Source organism: Struthio camelus, chromosome 28 (assembly GCF_040807025.1).
Source record: "Struthio camelus isolate bStrCam1 chromosome 28, bStrCam1.hap1, whole genome shotgun sequence".
NCBI lineage: Eukaryota > Metazoa > Chordata > Aves > Struthioniformes > Struthionidae > Struthio > Struthio camelus.
The window spans coordinates 1,087,581-1,106,455 of record NC_090969.1 but is presented as its reverse complement, the minus strand read 5'-3'; the positions used below and the strand labels follow the sequence as shown (position 1 = coordinate 1,106,455).

The following is an 18,875-nucleotide window of genomic DNA, read 5'->3' as shown; positions in this document are numbered from 1 at the left end:
TCCAGCCCCTTTTGCTCTGCTACCAGGATCCCAGGGCCGGATCCAGCCCCTTTGAGCTCTTTTCCTGCTGCTCCTGGCCGTGCCACAGCTGCATCCTGCCCCTTTGCGCCCCTGCTGCTCTGCTCCCTCCTGGGGATGCTGGAGCCCGTCACCCCCCCCGGCGCAGCCGTGACCTGCTGCAGATCCGCCGGGGCTGAGCGAGCGCCGCCGGGTCCCCGCCACCGTCGTGGGCTCATCGCCGCACCCACAGCCACAAGCAGCTGGTGGCCGAGCCCTGCCGTGGGGGACACCCCCCCCCCCCGCACCCCAAAACTGGGTGCCCCCTGCTCCGTGGTCCCAGGAGGGAGCTCTTCCCCCCCCCCACCAACCCCAGCCCAGCTAATCCCGCGGCTTTACCGCTGCCGCTGCAAAACCCTGCTTAGGGCCTGACCCACAAACCGGCCCCGGTCCCCGCTGCTGCCCCGTCCCGCGCCGTGCGCACGCATGCATGTATGCAGGCGGGCTGCCCCCGGGCTGTGCCCCCCCCACTTGTGACCCCCCCCCGTCCCCTTGCCTGCCACACCGGCATCCCCATGCCCCCGTGCCTCAGTTTCCCCCCTCACCGGCGCAGAGAGGGGCGCAGGGGGCCGGGGGCTGCGTAAAAGACTCCATATATTTCACATGTACAAAAAGTTACACCTAGCTCCAACTACGGGGAGGGGGCTGGGGAGGGGGACAGGGAGGGGGACGGTGCTGTCCCACCGGGGGGGTCCCCCCTCCCCGCCCCAGCTTTGGTCCCTTTTTTTTTTTTTTTTTTTGGCAATTAGTGTTCACATCAGTGGTCAAAGTGCCGAGCGGGAGCCCAGGCCCCGCGCCAGCAGCAGCCCGAGCCCGGCTGCTCCCGCAGCGTTTCCCTGCAGCCGGGCACCCGCCGCGGCCAGGAGCAGGATTTGGCCTCCGCCGCGGGAAGGTTGGGGGGGCCCTGAGCCGCTGCAGGCCAGGGGGACGCCGTCTCCGAGCCCACGAGGACGGAGCAGGCGGCGCGGTGACCTGGGGACACCGTCCCGCGCGGTGCCAGGGACGGCTAGAGGCGGATGGACCTGCGGGCTGCGGGACGGAGAGGAGAGGGTGAGCGAGGGACCCCCCGCACCGGTGCTGGCGCCGGGCAGCGCTGCCGGGCGTTTCCGTCCCTGCAGCGGCTCCGGGGCTGAGCCCCCGAGTTACTCCAAGCAGGTCCCCAGTGCTGCGGGCAGCTCCGGGCCGATCCTTGGATCCCAAGTCGGGATCCAGCATTGCACCAGGACCCCATGTTGGGAGTCCAAATTGCACCAGGACCCAGCTTTGCACCCCAATCGCCATGCTGGGCTCCATCATTGCACCAGGATCCCATGCCAGGACCCAACATTGCACCAGGACCTCCATGCTGGGACCCAACATTGCACCAAGACCTCCATGCCAGGACCCCCGAATTGCACCAGGCCCCAACATCGCACCAAGACCTCCATGCCGGGACCTCCGAATTGCACCAGGACCCAACATTGCACCAGGACCTCCATGCTGGGACCCCCGATTGGACCAGGCCCCAACATCGCACCAAGACCTCCATGCTGGGACCCCCAAATTGCACCAGGGCCCAACATCGCACCAAGACCTCCATGCCGGGACCCCCGAATTGCACCAGGACCCAACATTGCACCAGGACCTTCATGCTGGGACCCAACGTTGCACCAGGACCCGCATCGTGCCAGCATGCAGGCAGGCGTGGGGGGGGGGGTGCAGTGCGCCCCGGGGTGCAGGCATGCAGGGGGAGGCAGGGAGGGTGCATGCAGGAACGGGGGGCGGGAGGCGGCATGCACGGGGCCAACCCTACCTCGGGGCTAACAGTTGGACTCGTCGTGGTGGGACGGGTCGCAGAAGAAGCGCGAGCCCCGCTTGGCGGTGCGGGCCGTGAAGGGGACGCTCTTCAGCGCTGCAGATGGGGGCACGGGCAGGGGAGGCACAGAGACACCCGTGAGACCCCAGCCCCGGCGGGACCCAGGCGTCCGGGCCGTGGGCGGGAGGGGACCGTACCGGTGATGATGTCCTCGATGGTGCCGTCCTTGCCCTCGTAGACGGGGCGATGGTCTTTGGCCTGGCGGCGCCGCAGCTCCGCAATCAGCTCCTGCTGCTGCCACTTGTTTCGCTGCAAGAGAGGCACAGGGTGGTGGTGGTGGTGGGGGACATGTCCCCTGTCCCCAGGTGTCACGGCCACCCCTGTACCGCCCCGGCCATCCTCACCTTCTCTAGCTTCTTAGCCTCCTGCGCCAGCATCTTCTCCCGCATCACCTCCTCCTGCTTCTTCCGCATCTCGTTCTCCTGCTCCGCGTCCTGCGGGGTGGGGACGAGGGCGCGGAGGTGGCGTTGGGGTGGGTGCCAGGTGCTTCCCCACCCAGCCATGGCCACCAGCCCCCCCGCAGCCCCCCGCAGCCCCTCGTCACCTTGTAGGAGCGGATGAACCGGACAAAGACGGGGAAGAACACGGACGGGGGGGTTGTCTTGGGGCTCTCGCCGAAATACCGCACCACCGTGTTGTAGGCGTCCTGGCACAGGGAACGGGGGGCGTTAGTGACGCGTCCCCAAGCCCCGCGGCTCCCTGATGGACCCCGGGCTTCACGCCGTGCGCACCAGAGGTGTGCAAGGCCCAGCAGGCGAGGGGAGCGTGCAAGGGGAGGCGTGCACCAGGCGGGGGCAAGGCGTGCATGATGAGCGTGCAAGGCAAGGTATGCACGAGGGGTGTGCAAAGCAAGGGAGGCATGAGTGTGCAAAGCAAGGTGTGCAATACAAGCCGTGCATGACGAGCGTGCAAAGCAAGGTGTGCAAGGCAAAGCATGCACAGGAAGGCTCTTGCGAGGCAAGGCATGCACGAGGGGCGTGCAAAGCAGGGCGTGCGAGGCAAGGGGCGCGCGGGGGGCAAGGCGGCTCCGCAGCCCTCACCTCGGCGGTCCGCGCGTCCTTCTGCAGCCGCTCCAGCTTGCCCTCGCTGGCGGCCAGGAAGGCGCGCAGCACGCTGTGCTCGTGCAGCCCGCACTCCCGCCGCAGCAGCTCCATGCCCCGGCCCAGCTCCTTCACGTCCAGCAGCACGTTCTCCAGGGACACTGCGGAGGGACGGCGTCAGCGGGGACGGGGCGCCGCGGGCGCCGGGGGCGCGCGGGGACGCCGGCTACCTGCCGCCGCCTTCTCCACGAAGTGCAGCTCCTGCCAGAAAGTGGCCAGGTCGGGGTACTTCTCCCGCACCGTCAGCGCGATGAAATGCAGCAGCGTCATCTTGCGGTCCGTCGACTTGGTGTCCAGGAGCTGCGGGGCGAGACGCGGGGCGATCCGGGGGGGTCAGGGCTGCGGGACGGCTCCCCCCCAGCTGCGGGGACACGGGGCCGGGGCTGCTCACCAGGTCCAGGCTCTGCAGTTTGAAGCCGTAGACGGCGCCGCGTTTGCTGCTGTTCATGTAGTTGCCCAGAGCCAGGATGATCTGCAAAAGTGGGGGGAAGCGGGGTGAGGGAGGAACGAGCCCCCCCACCCCGGGGGACCCCCGGCTGCGGCACAGAGGGAAGGCAGGAGGCCTGGGCGGCCCCCGGCCCCCCGTCGCAGGGCTCACCTCCAGCATGTGCTTCAGCTTCTGGGAGGACTTGACGGAGGCCGAGGCGGCGATGATGGCGTTGAGCTGCTGCAGGGGCACAGCAAGGAGGGTCTCAGGGGGGGACGCGGGGGCCCCAAGGTGCCCGCAGCCCTGAGCTGCCCCCGAGCCGCTCCCGAACCCCGCGGCGGCCGTACCGGCGTCAGCATCTGGAGGTTTTCGGCGAAGTTGCCCAGGAAGGCCATGATGGCCATGCGCTGGGGCAGCCGCTCCACCTTGCTGAACTGCAGCATGAAGCGGTCCTCGTCCGCCAGCTCCTCCAGCGGCTTGCGCTCCCGCTCGTACTGCCGCAGCGCCTTCGCCTCCGCCTCCGTGGGCAGGAACCGCATCAGGCACTCCACGAAGTCCACCGGCAGCGTCGCCAGGTCGAACCTGCCCCGCGCCGGCACCGTCGGCCACCGCCCGGCGCGCCACCGAGCCCAGCGCCCCCGGCTGCACCCCACCAGCCCACTCTGCACCCCGCCTGGCCCTTTTGCACCCTAATCAGTCCCCCCTGCACCCTGCCTGGCCCTTTTGCACCCCACCAGCCCCCTCTGCACCCTGCCTGGCCCTTTTGCACCCTAATCAGTCCCCCCTGCACCCTGCCTGGCCCTTTTGCACCCCACCAGCCCCCTCTGCACCCTGCCTGGCCCTTTTGCACCCTAACCAGTCCCCTCTGCACTCCGCCTAACCCTTTTGCACCCTAATCAGTCCCCCCTGCACCCTGCCTGGCCCTTTTGCACCCCACCAGCCCCCTTGCACCCTGCCTGGTCCTTTTGCATCCCACCAGCCCCCTTGCACCCTGCCTGGTCCTTTTGCATCCCACCAGCCCCAGACTCCCTGGCAGCCCTGCTACTCCCTCAGTGGCCTTGCAGATCCCAGGCTGGACCTCCTGCACCCTGGTTTCCCCTGTCCCACCCCATCCGATCCCGCTGCACCCCAGTTTCCCCCATTCCAGCCCATCCAGCCCTGCTGCACCCCAGTTTCCCCCAGCCGGGGGCACGCACGTGTGGATGGCCCTGCAGATCTCCTCGGCGCTGCGGCCCGCCTTGCGCAGGGTGATGGCCAGGTTCTTGGCCCGGTTGGCCTCGAGCAGCGTCACCTTGCTGGCCGCCTTGTGCGACGCCTTGTTCTTGGCGCAGACGAGGTCGAGGGCCGGCCCCTGCGCCTTGGTCTTGAAGAGCTCCTCGAAGCGCTCCAGGTCGAGGTCCTGGTGGGGCGAGACGGGGCTCAGCACCGGCAGCGCCGGGACCCCCGTGCTGGCCCCGGGGCCCTGCGCTCACCTCCAGCACCCGCTCGTCGTCCAGCTCGCTGAACACCGTCCCGCTGATCTGGTTGGGCTTCAGCGCCGTCCAGTTGAAGACGGGCAGGCGGAACTTGGTCTTGATCGGCTTCTTGATCCGGATGGCTGGAGCGGGGCCGGAGCCAGCTCAGCCCGCGCCGGGGCGGCGGGATGCACCCCGCGCTCGCCCCTGCACGCGGGTCCCTGCCCCGGCGCCGTCCCCCGGACCACCCCATCCCCATCCCTGCACCCTTCCCTTGGCCATCCCAACCCCGCCGTCCATGCAACCCTGGTGCGAGCCACCCCGTCCCCTCCTCACCTACCCGAGAGCCCCACGGTGAGGGCGATGGAGGGCGAAGCCCCGGGCAGCGGTGGGGCCGGCGGGCACTTGCCTGCGGAGGGAGAAGAGAAAATGAGAGCGTGCCCGAGCGGGGATGTCCCAGCTCCAGGGCTGCCCCAGTTTTGGGACCCACGTTTCAGGGTCCCCCTCCCCGGGGATGTCCAAGCCCTGGGGATGCCCCAGCTTTGGGACCCACATTTCAGGGTCCCCTGTCCCAGGGATGCCCCAGCCCCGGGGATGTCCCAGTTTTGGGACCCACATTTTGGGGTCCCTCAGCCCCAGGGATGTCCCAGTTCTAGGAGATGCCCCAGTTTTGGGACCCACATTTTGGGGTCCCCCAGCCCCAGGGATGCCCCAGATCCAGGGATGTCCCAGGTTTGGTACCCACGTTTCAGGGTCCCCAGCCCTGGGGATCCCCCAGTTTTGGGGATACCCCAGCCTTACCAGGCAGCGGGGGCGCGGGGGGCGGCAGGGGGGGCGGCGGGGGCGGCGGAGGGGGCGCCGCCTCCACGGGGGGGGGCACGGGGAGCCGCAGGTCTTCGTCCAGGGCTTCGGCCTCGGGCAGGGGCTCGGCGCCGGGGGCGGCGGGCGGCTCGGCGCCGTAGCGTCGCCGGAAAGCCTCGTCCTTCTCCTTGATCATCCGCCGCAGCGTGTGCACCTGGTGGCTCGTGTGCTCGTAGGTCTCCTGGGGACGACGAGCCGTGAGGCCGGGCCGGCTGGGTCCCCGCCGGCCCCCGAGCACGCCCCCGCCGCCCCGCACACCTTCACCATCTCCAGCTCCTTCTCCCGCTGCAGCAGCTGCTTCTCCAGCTCTGCCACCCGCATCATGTTCTCGTTCTCCAGGTCCAGCAGCTTCTCCGTCAGCTGCGGGGAGACGTGGCCGTGACACCGGCACGGGGCGACCGGGTACCCACCTCCTGCCCGCGGGGTCCCTGCCCACACGCCGCTGCCTGGCACCATCTCCAGCCCCTTCCCAGCACGAAGAGAAACCCAAAACCACCCCGGGCAGGGATGGCCGGCGAGGACCTTCCCCGCTCACGTACGTGGGACAGATGCTCTTCCAGCTCCTCCACCTTCTCCAGGGCCACGTTCTTGGTCTCGGCGTCCTCCAGCAGCCCGCCCACGTCGAAGACGTTGTCCAGGTAGGCCTGGATCTGCACCTGCAGCTTCTCGCTCTCCGTGTGCCTCGACTTCTGCGGGGCGGCGGCGTCAGGGCCGGGGGCCGGCCGGCACCGGCCCAGGCGGCCCCCGGCCTCGTGGCCCCCCCCCAGGCCCCCGGTACCTGCAGGAACTCCTCCAGCCCCAGCTTGGTGAACTCGTACTGCAGGTGCACACGGAAGTTCATGTCCTCCACGGAGTGCACCACGATGTTGATGAACTGCATGCAGGCGACCTGCGGGCACGGAGGGTGGCACGCGTCACCGCCGTCACCGCCGGCTCCTGCCCCCGAAACGTGTGTTTTCCAACCCGATCCCGGCGCCGGGCGCCTCACCATGAAGTCGATGCTGCTGTCCTCGTTGCGGAAGTACTCCATGAGCCGCTCGAAGCGGTGCTTCTCCTTGCAGACCTGCGCCCCGGACGGACGCGGGGTTAGTCTGGGCAGCCCCAGCCCCAGCTCCAGCCCAGCCCCTGGGCCCCAGTGCCCCCAGCCCAGCCTGCTCCCGGTGCTCCCAGTGCCCCCAGTCCCCCCCATCTCAACCTGGTCCCAGTGCTCCCAATGCCTCCATCCCCAGGACCCAGTTCTAAGCCTCCCCGTGCTCCCAACCCCAGGACCCTGGTGCCCCCATCCCAGCCTGCTCCCAGTGCTCCCAGTCCCCTCATCCCAGCCTGGTCCTAGTGCTCCCAGTGCCCCCATCCGCAGGACCCTGGTCCCCCCATCCCAGCCCAATTCCAGTGCTCCCAGTCCCCTCATCCCAGTCCAGTCCCAGTGCCCCCATCCCCGAGACCCTAGTCCCCCCATCCCACCCCAGTCCCAGTCCCCTCATCCCAGTCCAGTCCCCGTACCCCCATCCCCAGGACTCTGGTCCTCCCATCCCAGTCTGGTCCCCGTGCCCCCATCCCCAGGACCCTGGTGCCTCTATCCCAGTCCAGTCCCAGTGCTCCCAGTGTCCCCATCCCCGAGACCCTGGTTCCCCCATCCCAGCCTGCTCCCAGTGCTCCCAGTGCCCCGATCCCGGTCCAGTCCCCGTGCCCCCATCCCCAGGACCCTGGTCCCCCCATCCCAGCTTGCGCCCAGTGCTCCCAGTGCCCCGATCCCCAGGACCCTGGCGCCTCCCTCCCAGTCCAGTCCCAGTGCTCCCAGTGCCCCCATCCCCAGGACCCTGACTCCCCCATCTCAGCCCAGCCAGGCCCCCCCCCCCGGGTACCTCCTTGAAGTTGTCAAAGGCAGCGAGGATGATCTCGTGGCCGCCCCTCACCAGGCACACGGCCGCCAGCAGCTCCAGCACCAGCGCCTTCGTCCTGGCGCAGAGCAGCGCGTCGGGTCCGGCCCGCCGGCGGCGTGGGGACCCTGGCCCCGGCCCCGGCCCCGGCCCCGGCCCCAGCTCTTACCTGGGGTTCTTGTTGTTGAGGCTCAGGGCGATCTCGTTGACGGCGTGCGGATGGGACATGACCAGGTTGAAGCCGTACTGCGGGGCGGGAGCGGGCAGGGCGTGAGGCCGGCCGGCGGGGCAGCACCCGCGGGTGCCCCCCGCCGCCGACCGCCGCTACCTGGTAGTTCATGATGGCCCGCAGGCACATGATGCAGAGGTGCACGTCGTCCTTCTGGCTCACCAGGCGGGAGTTTTTCAGCGCCTTGCGGCTCGGCAGCGTGCCGTAGCTGCGGGGAAAGGGGGGGGGGAACACGGGCCGCCGTCAGCCCCGGCACGCGGGGGCGTCCTCGGGGCTCGGAGGACGCCGGCGACGCCAGCTGCATCCCCTGCCCGGAGCCCGGCGATGCACCCTGCACCCATCCTGCCCCTAGCCGGGTGCAAAGCTCGGCGCGTCCCGGGCAGCGAGGGGGCAGAGACAGAGAGAAGCGGCCGAGCGCGGAGGGACAGAGAGAGGCCGGCGAGGCGCGGAGCCGCTGCGGGCGCCCGTACTTACCCGGCGAGCAGCGAGGCGGGCGCAGAGGACAGAGAGAGAGAGCACAGCCAGAGAGACGGGCAGGCCGAGCGAGCGCCAGGCCCTGGAAGCAGAGACGCGGGCGCGTTAGGGGAGCGCCGGGAGGGCGGCGGGAGAGGCGGCGAGGAGAGCAGAGAGAGCGCGGCAGAGCAGAGCACCGGCCCGGGGCATGCACGGCGCGGGGCACGGCGCACAGGACACGGCACGCTCCGCGGGCAGGACAGCGCGTAACGCAGCGGGCACCGCGGTGCTGACGGCACGGCCCCGGGGGAGCGGGTGCACGGCACACGCTGCGGGCAGGATGGTGCACGGCACGGCACGCACCATGGTGCAGATCGCACGCACCGGGGGGCAAGATGGCACATGACATGGTACGTGCTGCGGGCAGGATGGTGCACGGCGCGCATCATGCTGCAGATGGCAAGCACCAGGGGCAGGACGGTGCATGGCATGGTACATGCTGTGGGCAGGATGGTGCATGGCCCAGCAGGCACCACGGTGCAGAGGGCACGCAGGGCACAGCCCATCCCACGGTGCAGAAGGCACACACTGGGAGCAGTGCACAGCACAGCACACACCAGGAGCAGGATGGTGCACAGCACGGCACACACCACGGTGCAGATGGCACACACCAGGAGCAGGATGGTGCACAGCACGGCACACACCACGGTGCAGATGGCACACACGGCACAGCCTACGCTGCGGGCAGGATGGTGTACAGCACAGCACACGCTAGGGGCAGCAACGCAGCACACACTGCAGGCAGGATGGTGCATGGCACACACTGCGGTACAGCGGGCACATGCCATGAGTGGGACAGTGCTCAGCACGGCACATGCCGCGGTGCAGCAGGCACACGCCACAAGCCGGACAGTGCAGGGCACGACACACACTACGGTGCAGCTGGCACATGCCACGAGCAGGACAGTGCTCAGCACAGCACGCGCTGCGGTGCAGCCAGCACACGCCACGAGCGGGATGGCGCTCGGCACAGCATGCGCCGTAGTGCAGCCAGCACGTGCCATGAGCGGGACGGTGCTCGGTGCAGCACATGCCGTGATGCAGCCAGCACATGCCACAAGCGGGATGGCGCTTGGCGCAGCACGTGCCGCAGTGCAGCTGGCACACGCCGCGAGCGGGATGGTGCACGGCACGGCACGTGCCGCGGTGCAGCCAGCACATGCCGCGAGCAGGACGGCGCTTGGCACAGCACGTGCTGCGGTGCAGCTGGCACATGCCACGAGCGGGACAGTGCTCAGCGTGGCACGCGTCGCGGTGCAGCCGGCACACGCCGCGAGCGGGACGGCGCTCGACGCGGCACACGCGGCGGGCAGGAGGGTGCGCGGCGCGGCCTCGGGCAGAGCACAGCGGCACGCGCCGCGGGGCGGCCGCACCGGCTACGTACCGGAGGGCGGTCTGGCGGGCAGAGCGGGCCAGGCTGCTGGCGAAGGGGGCAGGCAGGGCGCTGGGGTGCTGCAGATCCTCAATGGATCTGCTCCAGGATTTCAGCTTCTCTAGCGCGCCGTCCTCGCCGCCTTCCAGGCCCTCAAAATCAAACCTGGATGGGACACGCGCGCAGACAGGCACACGGCTTCGTCGCGGAGCGGCACAGCCACCGGAGCAAGCGCTGAAGCGGAGGGCGGCAGCGAGAGCGCGAGAGCAGCCCCGGGCCGGGCGCCGGCGCCGAGCGCGGCCCTAGCAGAGCCCCCCACTCACATGACGGCGCACTGGGCGAAGGACAGGTAGTTCACCAGCACGTCCAGACCCTTGTTCTCGTCGTTGAGGAACTCGCGGACCCACCTGCGGCAGGAGCCGGGGCGTCAGGGCTGGGGGGGGGGACGCATCCCCCCTCCACCCCAGCCCCTCCGCGGGATGGGGACGCTGTGGCACCCCGGGGATGCCAGCAGCCGTTGCAGCCCCCCTGCTATCGCCCGCCCCAACGTTGTCTGGGCTTTATCTGCCGGCTGCAGAGACGGGAGGGCTCAGCGCAGGGCGCAAGGCGGGAAGCTCTCCCTGCTCCCGTGCTGCCGAAAATCCCCGGGGCCGTCCCCACACTCCCCCCCCCCACACGCACAGGATGCATGTGCAAAGGGAGAGGACGTGCACGCACAGGGCACACGGGGAGAGCGGGCTGTGTGCACCGGGTGCAGGTGCATGGGAGGCGTGTGTGCACACACAAGCAGAGGGGATGCGTGTGCATGGGATGTGCGTGCACAGGGAAAGGGGCTGCTGTGTGCACAGGGTGTTTGTGCATAGGACACGTGTGCACAGAGAGAGCGGCTGCGTGTGCACAGGATGCGTGTGCATAGGATGCATGTGCACAGGACACGTGTGCATGGGGAGAGGAGCTGCGTGTGCAAAGGGGGTACATGCACACTGGAAGAGGCGCTGCGTGTGCACAGGATGAGCACGCATGGGGAGAGGGGCAGTGCGTGCATGGGACGCATGTGCACAGGGAGAGGGGCTGCGGGCATGAGCTGCATGTGCACAGGACGCGTGTGCATAGGGAGAGGGGCTGTGTGTGCACAGGGTGTTTGTGCATGGGACACGTGTGCACAGGGAGAGCAGCTGCATGTGCACAGGATGCGTGTGCATGGGCAGAGGGGCTGCGTGTGCACAGGATGTGTGTGCATGGGACACGTGTGCATGGGGAAACGGGACGCGTGTGCACGGGGAGAAGGGCTGTGCGTGCAGGGAACGCGCGTGCCCGGCCGGCGGCCGTGCGCCGCGGGCCGTGGGAGCGCCAGCGGTGAGTCAGGCGGCCGCAGCTGGAGCGCGGCGCGGGGCCGCCGCCAGCCGCCCATTTCCTGCCTGCTCCCTCCCGGCCGCGGCCCCGGCCCGTTTCCTGCCGGAGCTCGCTGCTATTTTCGGGCTGCGGCCGGGGGGGGGAAGAGGCGAATCTCGGCGCGGCTTCGGGGGCACGTGCACCAGCCGCCCCGCGCACGCAGGGACGCAGCCGGCGACCTCGAGCGGCCGTGGGTGCCCGGTGCTGTCCCCGTCCCTCCCGGAGCATCCCGGGGTGGAAGGGGCAACTGGGGGGGGGGGAGGATGCCAACGCAGGGCGTCAGCACCGCCGCCCGCCACCCATCCGCCCGGCCGCATCCGCCCGCGGGACCCCGGCGCGCCGGCCCTGCAGCTGTGCCGGGTGCCCGCGGTGCCCCCATCCCGCCGCCGCGCGCTCACCCGATGTGGTTCGTCCGCAGGCTGATCTCCAGCTCGCGCAGCACCTTGGTCGACTCCTGCACCCGCCGCCTGAACTTCTGCGGGCGCAGAGAGCCCTGAGCGGCGCCGGCCCCGCACCCTGCGCCCCCGTTCCCGCGCCCCTGGCCCCCCGCGCCCCGTTCCCGCGCCCCCAGCCCCCCCGTCCTCACCTTCCGCGTGACGCCGGGGTCCAGGAAGCTCTGCAGCTTCTGGATGTAGGCGTGGGGGGGGCTCTTCACCTGGAACCGCTCCTGCAGAGGGGGGGAGAGACGAGGACGGGCGGGGGGGGGCACCCGGCGGCGCTGGCACCCGGCAGCACCCGCGGCACCGGGACCCCCGCCCCCCCCCACCCCACCCCGGCCGGTACCTGGTCGCAGATGAGGTCCCACTTCTTCTCGTTGTCGTACTGGCGCAGGAGCCGGGCCTTGTCCGGCGGCAGGTTCATGGAGCTCTGCGGGTCGAGTCGGGGGGCGGGGGGGGGGCTGCAGCGCAGGGCTGCTGCCGGCCCCCCCGGCACCGAAGGCCACCCGCCGGCTCGCACCGAGGCCGCACCGAAGGGATGCTCGGGGTGCCGGGGTTGGGGGACGTTTGCAGGCAGCGCCGTGCCCGGGGAGGCAGCCGCTCCACCCGCCGCTAAAATTCTCCCTGCCCTGGGAGCGCGCGGGAAAGCGGGGAGCCGCCAGCCCCCCCGAGCGCCTCGGGTCGGGGTCGCGTGTGTCCCCCCCCCAACCCCGACCAGCGGCTCCATCACGCAGCGCCGCGCCGCCACCGCAGCGGAGGCCGCCGGAGCCCAAAGCAGGGGGCTGCAGGTCCCCCCCCCATCCCAGCTGCAAAATCGTGTCCCGTCCCCCCCCCCGCCAACTCCCGCGGCCGAAGCATCCTGCCCGGCTCCGGCGGCACCGGGGGCCGGCTGCGGGGGGCTTGCAAGCGGCGGCCGCCCCCCCTCGCCGGCATTCCCGCGGCTCCCGCTTCCTGCCTTTGTGGCGGCGACGGGGCCGCCGCCGGCACGGCCGTTTCCTTCGCCCCCCTCCCGAAAAAAAACACGCCGTTGCCCCACGGGGACCCCGGCGGACGGGGAAGGGGGGGGGCGCTGTGGGGACCCCCGCGGCCAGGACGAGGCCGCGGGGCAGCTCCTCGGCGCCTCGAGGCCCGGCCAGCGGAAACGGCGCCGGGAGGCCGGCAGCGGGCTCCGAAAGCGCCCGGTTCCCGGGGAAAAGGGGGCGCGGGGCGGCCCCGGGCAGGAAGCAGAAGGGCCGGCGGCGGGCGATTCCCGCGGCCCCCCGGCCCCCTCACACGACAGCAGCCCCCCCGGGAGGATGCGAAGCGGCCGGGCGTCTCGGCAGCTCCCGGAGCGGGTCCCCCCCCCCCCCCCCCCAACCCCGGCCGGCAGCGGTGCCCCGCCGCGGTGACGCCCGCTGGCACCCGCCGCAAAACCGTCCCGCATCCCGGCGGCTCGGAGCTAAGGCGGAGCACCCGTGGGAACCTCTGTGCCTGGGCACCGGCACCCATGGGAGCAGCCGTCCCCATACACCGGCCCCCTCGGGAGCCCCCAGACCCAGATGCTCACGGGACCCCCTCCGTGTCCCAGCACCCACGGGAGCCTCCACGCCTGGGCACCGGCACCCACAGGAGCATCCAGACACCCACGGGGGAAGCTGTCCCCATGCAGCAGCGCCCACGGGAGCCCCTGGATCCCGGCACCCACGGGAGCATCCGTCCCCAGGCACCCACGGGAGCCCCCAGACCCGGACACTCACGGGAGCACCCGTGCCTGGGCACTGGCCCCCACAGGAGCCCCCAGATCCAGGCACCCACAGGAGCCTCCACCCCTGGGCAGCGGCACCCACGGGAGCATCCGTCCCCAGGCACCCACGGCAGCCCCCAGACCGGGACACTCATGCGAGCCTCCATCCCTGGGCACCGGCACCCACGGGACCCCCCCCCAAGACTGGACACCCACGGGATCACCCGTGTCCAGACACTGGCACCCACAGGACCCTCTGTGCCTGGGTGCCCACGAGAGCCTCCATGCCCAGACACTGGCACCCACGGGAGCAACCAGACACCCACGGGAGAAGCCATCCCCATGCAGCATCACCCACGGGAGCCCCCCGACTCAGACACTCATCGGACCCCCCGTGCCCAGGCATCCACGGGAGCCTCCACGCCTGGGCATCGGCACCCACGGGAGCCCCTGAGCCCGGGTACCGGCACCCACGGGAGTCCCCAGACCCGGACACCCACGGGAGCCCCTGAGCCCGGGTACCGGCACCCACGGGAGCCCCTGAGCCCGGGTACCGGCACCCACGGGAGACCCCGAGCCCGGACACCGGATACACCCCAGGAACCCCCAGACCGGCCACCCACGGGAGCCCCCGGCCACGGGCGGGAGCCGCGCAGCGGGGAACGCGCCGGCCCGACGCCGCCGGTGCCGGCCGCGGGGGGACGTCCGGGGCCGGGTTTCCCCGCGAGCCGCGGCCCCGCCGACGGCGCCCACCCCCGCGGCCAGCGGCGCTGGGGGCCCCCGGCCGCCAGATACCGGCGGAGACGGGGGGGTGGGGGGAGCGGCGGCACCGGGAAGCCGACGGCGGCGGTGGAGGGCCGGGACGGCGGCGGGAGCGGGGGCGGCGGGAGGGGTCGGTCTCTCACCAGCACCAAAGCGAACCGCTCCTCCAACTCGCAAGGCTCCGGCATCGGCATCTTGCCGGCGGCGAGCAGCCCGGGCCCCACCGGGACCGGGACGGCCGCCGCCGCACCGGGACCCCGGGGCAGCGCCTCCCCGTCCGCGCTCTCCACGTTCCCCATCCCCGGCCCAGGCACCCGGGGGGCGGCGGGGGCGGCGCAGCCCGTCGCGTCCGGCCGCCGCCGCCGCCGCCCGGCCCCGCCCACCCGCCGCCGCCCGGCCCCGCCCACCGGCCCCGCCCCCGCCCCCGGCGGCCCCCGGCGGAGCCACCGGGGGGCGCCAGAGGTGGGTGGGAGGGAGCGGGCGGCGCTGATTGGCCCAACCCCGCCTCACGCCGGCCAATGGGCGCCGGGCTTGCCGGCTTTGGGAGGGGAGGCGGGGGAGGGAATGAGGAGAGCGGGGTGTCCCGCCCATCCGCGCCGCCGATGGCCAATGGAAGCGCTCGGGCGCGGCCGCCCGCCAATGAGCGGCAGCGACGGCGGCGGCCGTCGCCCAATAGGAGCGAGGCGGGAGGCGGGACTAGCGCGGCTCGGCCGGCCAATGGTAGGGAGGGGGCGTGGCCGCGTCGGCAGCCGTCGAGGCCTACGGCGGAGCGCGGCGCAGGTGAGGCCTCGGGGGCCCAGGCGTCCGGGCCGGGGGTGGTGGGAGGGCGGCGGGCACCCCGGTATGGGGCGTCCGGACCTCTGGGCTCAGCCCCCCACCACCGACGAGGCTGCCGGGGGCGGGGGGGACCCGACGTGCGGGCGAGCCCCGCGCTCCGCCCACTAGGCCGCGCTGCCAGAGGGGGGAAGGGGCCCAGGCGTCCGGGGGTTGTATGTCCCCCCCACACACCCCCACCCAGGACCTGCTACCGGGGCGGGGTGGGGGGTCGCAATGGGGAGATGGAGACCGTAGGGAAACGTCACGGAAGACCCGCCTCGGAAGATTCCCCCCCTCGGTGACGTCATAGGCAGGGTCGTGACGTCACGGCCCTAAACGTCGTCATCGTCTCTCCTCTCCTTCCTCGCCGCCGGTGGCTTCGCCCGGGAGCGAGGCCGCGGCGGTGGCGGCGCCGCCGCCGTTGGCAGGCCGCGCCGGCGGGTAAAGGTCGCCCGGCGGGTGATCCCGCTGACCCGTGGACGGGAGCTGCCGAGGTGGGAACGGTTCCCGCTCCTCCGGTTCCCGCTCCTCCGGTTCCCGCTCCGGCGCCGCCGCCACCTCAGCCTGATGCAACTCGCTGCTGGCGGGCCCTCGGCCCAGCTTCACCCCGGCACGGCCGTGGGGCGGCGGACGCTTCCCGCTGCGCCCGGGCCGTGCCGAAGCCCTGGGGACGTCCCAGGGACGGTGGCGTGAGAGCAGGGGACCGCTCTCCCTGTCTGTTCCCCCCCCCCCCAGCCCCCAGGGACAGGCTGTTTGTGTCACTTGCGGAGCTGGTTCCTCTTTCGCAGGTGCCGGAGTAAACAGCAGCCGGCCGGGCAGGACGGGCCGGGGCTGGCGCAGGGGCTGGCTGGGCACAGACCCTAAAGGAAAGAGGAGAAAGAGGCTCTGGAGGGAGCCTCGCCGCTGCTGGTGCCCCACTGGGGATGTCATTACGGGCACTAATAGTAGCCTGGCGCAAAGACGCTTTCCAGCTGCCGGGAGGGCTCCCGCGGGGTCTGAGCCTCGCTAGGGGCAGCCCCGGCCGTGCAACAGCCTGCAATAATTGCACCAGCTAGACTAGGAGAGCTCCGCGCGCCCGGACGGGCGGAGACCGCGGCAGCTTGAGAGCGGTTCGCAGCTCCTGCCGCTTACTCTGTGTGGGGATCTGTGGGCACGAAGGTGCCCTGCCGCAGCCGGAGGCACCAACGCCCGGGCAGGCAGGTCCTCGGCTCCCGGTGAGCTCCCGGAGGCGGCGGGGAGCGCTGCAGGGGACCAGGAGGAAGGACGGGCTGGCTTTGGCATCCTCCCGCTCACCTTCTCTCTCGCAGCCTACATCTCTGCAAAGCCGCCGGTGAGTCCGGTCCCAACCCGACACCATGAACGTGTTTGACCGAAACATCAACTTCGACGCCCTCTTCAAGTTCTCCCACATGTGAGTAGCGCCTTGGCCAGGGTGGGTTCGCCCAGGGGGAGGTGAACGTGGGGCCCGGGCTCTGGCAGGGCCTGCTGCACCCCGTCCCAGCGGGCCTCACCAGCTCTCCCTCGCCCGCAGCTCTGCCTCCACCCAGGAGCACCTGAAGAGGGTCTATGGCAGCTTCGCCCTCTGTATGTTTGTGGCGGCCGCAGGCGCCTACGTCAACATGGTGACCCACTTCTTCCAGGTAAGGGGTGTTCGGGGTCGGGGGGCAACACGGGTGCTGTGCGTCTCGTCCCCTCCCCGGGGTGCCGTGGGTTGCCCCGTGCCTGCAAGGCGGGGACGGCGTGCCCGCACTGAGGCCGCCGCCGCCTCCCTCTCGCCCCGCAGTTCAGCCTGCTGACCGGCCTGGGCGCCCTGGGGCTGATGGTCTGGCTCACGGCCACCCCCCACAGCAAGGAGACGGAGCAGAAGCGGCTGGGGATGCTGGCTGGCTTCGCCTTCCTGACGGGTACGCGGGAACCGGCCGGGCTGGGGGTTGCGCCGGGGGCCTGCCGGGCCTCGAGCCCTGGCGAGGGGAGGATGAGAGTCTGGCCACAGTGTTGGCCGTCTCCAAAATTGCTCCGCTGTCCCTCCCCTGGTGGGAAACCACATAGATGCTGCCCCGCCTGGGGCCGAGGCGACCTTGCGGGCAGTGACCTCTTGCTCTGTCCTTCCAGGCATCAACCTGGGGCCCCTCCTGGAAATGTGCATCTCCATCAACCCCAGGTAGGAGCGCACGCACGCACCCTCGGCCTGCCCCTCTGCCACCGCGTGGGCCCCGCTCACTCTCCTCTCCTCTCCTCTCCTCTCTCCTAGCATCATCCCTACCGCCTTCCTGGGCACCGCCACCGTCTTCACCTGCTTCTCGCTGAGCGCCCTGTACGCCCGGCGCCGCAGCTTCCTCTACCTGGGAGGTGAGCTGGGGGCACCCCGCACAGGGCTGGGGGTCCCTGCACGGGGCCGGGGCCAGCCCTTACTCACCGCCCTCTCTCGGCAGGGTTCCTGCTCTCCGGCCTCACCCTGATGCTTCTCTCCTCCGTGATTAACGCATTCGTGGGCTCTACTTGGCTCTTCACGGTGAGTCCCACGTCCCTGGTCCTTCCCCAGGCCAAGCCGGTGCCGTCTCGCAGGACCCCGCGGAGGGCGGACGGCTGCTTGCGCTGGCCACGCGGCCCCCCAGGGCAGGGTCCCGACCCGTCCTAACAACCCCTCTCCTTCCCTCCAGGCCAACCTCTACCTGGGGCTGATGATCATGTGCGGCTTCGTCCTCTTTGACACGCAGCTCATCATCGAGAAGGCAGAGAGCGGGGACAAGGATTATATCTGGTGAGTGGCGGGGCCGGGGAGGGTGTGGGGTCAAGGCCGGGACCCCCTGACCACGGCCCGTCCCTCCGTCCCCTGCAGGCACTGCGTGGATCTCTTCCTCGACTTTGTCAACATCTTCCGGGAGCTCCTGATGATCCTGGGCATGACCGAGGTGAGACCCGGTCCCTGGGCATGGCCGGGGGTGTAGGGCTGACCCGGGGGGCGTCCCCTCCTTGGGGGATGACAGGGACCGAGGACGCTCCTGGCCCCGACAGTGATCAGCCCTGTCTCCTCTTGCAGAACAAGAAGAAGGAGAAGAAGTGAAGCCGCTCCAGGTCGAGGTGGAGCTGTCCCCGTCCGGTCCCTGTCCCCGTCCCATCCCTGTCCCAGTCCCCCAGTCCCGTCCCTTCTCTAATTCATTAAAGGGGTTGCGCTTGCTGCTGATGAAAAGCAGCCGAGAAGCTTTCGCACCTTGTGGGTTTATCTCTTGTTTAGCTTTTCTTTGATTAGAAACCAGCTGATTTGTGGATCCTGCTGAAGTTTGGCTCCCCCTGGCCCAGGATGGTGGCCAGCAGGTGCCTCGTGCTGGCTCCAGAGGCCGAATCCATCAGGGTTATCGTAGACGTTTGATCTTTCGTTGGAGGTTTATCCCTTTCCCCAGCCCTGTGGGCCACGCATCCCCACCGAGACCAGTCCTGGCTCGGGGCATCGGCACCCACCGCCCCCCACCCTTGCGCAGGGACCTGCCCAGAGCTGAGGCTTTATCTCCCACCCTCAGCCGCGCTGGGGGGAGCAGGCGCCTCGTCTGCTCCCTGCTCTGGGGGCAAGGCAACCCTCCGGCCCCCCACGCCAGCCGGGGGGCACTGAGACCCCCTTCTGCTGCCCTGCGGGGCCGGGACACCCGGCGTGGCCCACCGGGAGCCCGCACCACCCAGGCCAGCCATGCCCCTGCGCCTCTCGCCTGAAGCCAAACTCCACCTCTGCCTGCTCGGGACGGAGGAGCCTCTCCTTTAGCACCAGTGCCAAGAAATACAATGGAAAAGAAATCATCTACTGCGAGAGCCGTCTAGCAGGTCTGACCCAGTAATGACTGTAATTACCTTCCTCTTCTACCCGTGTACAGCCCTGGCTGCGGTATAGAAACTCAGACTGTGAAGACAAAGGTGTTTTGATTCAGAGCTCTATAAAAAAAAAAAATCTCCATAGTCTTACTTTGTACACCAAGATAATTCAATAAAACGCTCAGACTTTAACCTCTCT

At 70.4% G+C, this 18,875-nt stretch overlaps 2 protein-coding genes across 5 annotated transcripts; one reads left to right on the top strand and one right to left on the bottom strand.

The window, feature by feature from the left end:
- Nucleotides 1-631: 631 nt before the first annotated feature.
- On the bottom strand, nt 632-14,394 carry FMNL3 (formin like 3). 4 transcript variants are annotated; one of them, XM_068921435.1, is made up of 27 exons: nt 14,203-14,394; nt 11,921-12,004; nt 11,724-11,804; nt 11,536-11,612; nt 10,069-10,152; nt 9,758-9,910; nt 7,960-8,068; nt 7,801-7,877; nt 7,617-7,710; nt 6,743-6,817; nt 6,533-6,643; nt 6,294-6,443; nt 6,013-6,114; nt 5,695-5,935; nt 5,234-5,302; nt 4,912-5,036; nt 4,636-4,838; nt 3,787-4,021; nt 3,611-3,679; nt 3,404-3,484; nt 3,183-3,312; nt 2,953-3,113; nt 2,457-2,558; nt 2,257-2,346; nt 2,050-2,161; nt 1,850-1,948; nt 632-1,086 (listed from the first exon to the last, which is right to left on the bottom strand). In XM_068921435.1, the coding sequence occupies exons 1-26, from the start codon at nt 14,356-14,358 to the stop codon at nt 1,857-1,859; spliced, it is 3,063 nt and encodes a 1,020-aa protein (XP_068777536.1). In that variant the 5' UTR covers nt 14,359-14,394; the 3' UTR covers nt 632-1,086; nt 1,850-1,856. The 4 variants fall into 4 exon arrangements, with proteins under 4 accessions (XP_068777536.1, XP_068777535.1, XP_068777538.1 ...); XM_068921434.1 differs by having other exon boundaries at nt 11,536-11,804; XM_068921437.1 differs by lacking the exon at nt 9,758-9,910.
- A 337-nt stretch (nt 14,395-14,731) lies between these two features.
- On the top strand, nt 14,732-18,868 carry TMBIM6 (transmembrane BAX inhibitor motif containing 6). Its single transcript, XM_068921203.1, has 10 exons — nt 14,732-14,839; nt 16,183-16,286; nt 16,407-16,515; nt 16,659-16,779; nt 16,988-17,036; nt 17,127-17,224; nt 17,308-17,387; nt 17,536-17,636; nt 17,715-17,787; nt 17,916-18,868. Exons 2-10 carry the CDS (start codon nt 16,231-16,233, stop codon nt 17,937-17,939), a joined length of 711 nt encoding a protein of 236 aa, XP_068777304.1. The 5' UTR covers nt 14,732-14,839; nt 16,183-16,230; the 3' UTR covers nt 17,940-18,868.
- The last annotated feature ends 7 nt before the right edge of the window (nt 18,869-18,875 follow it).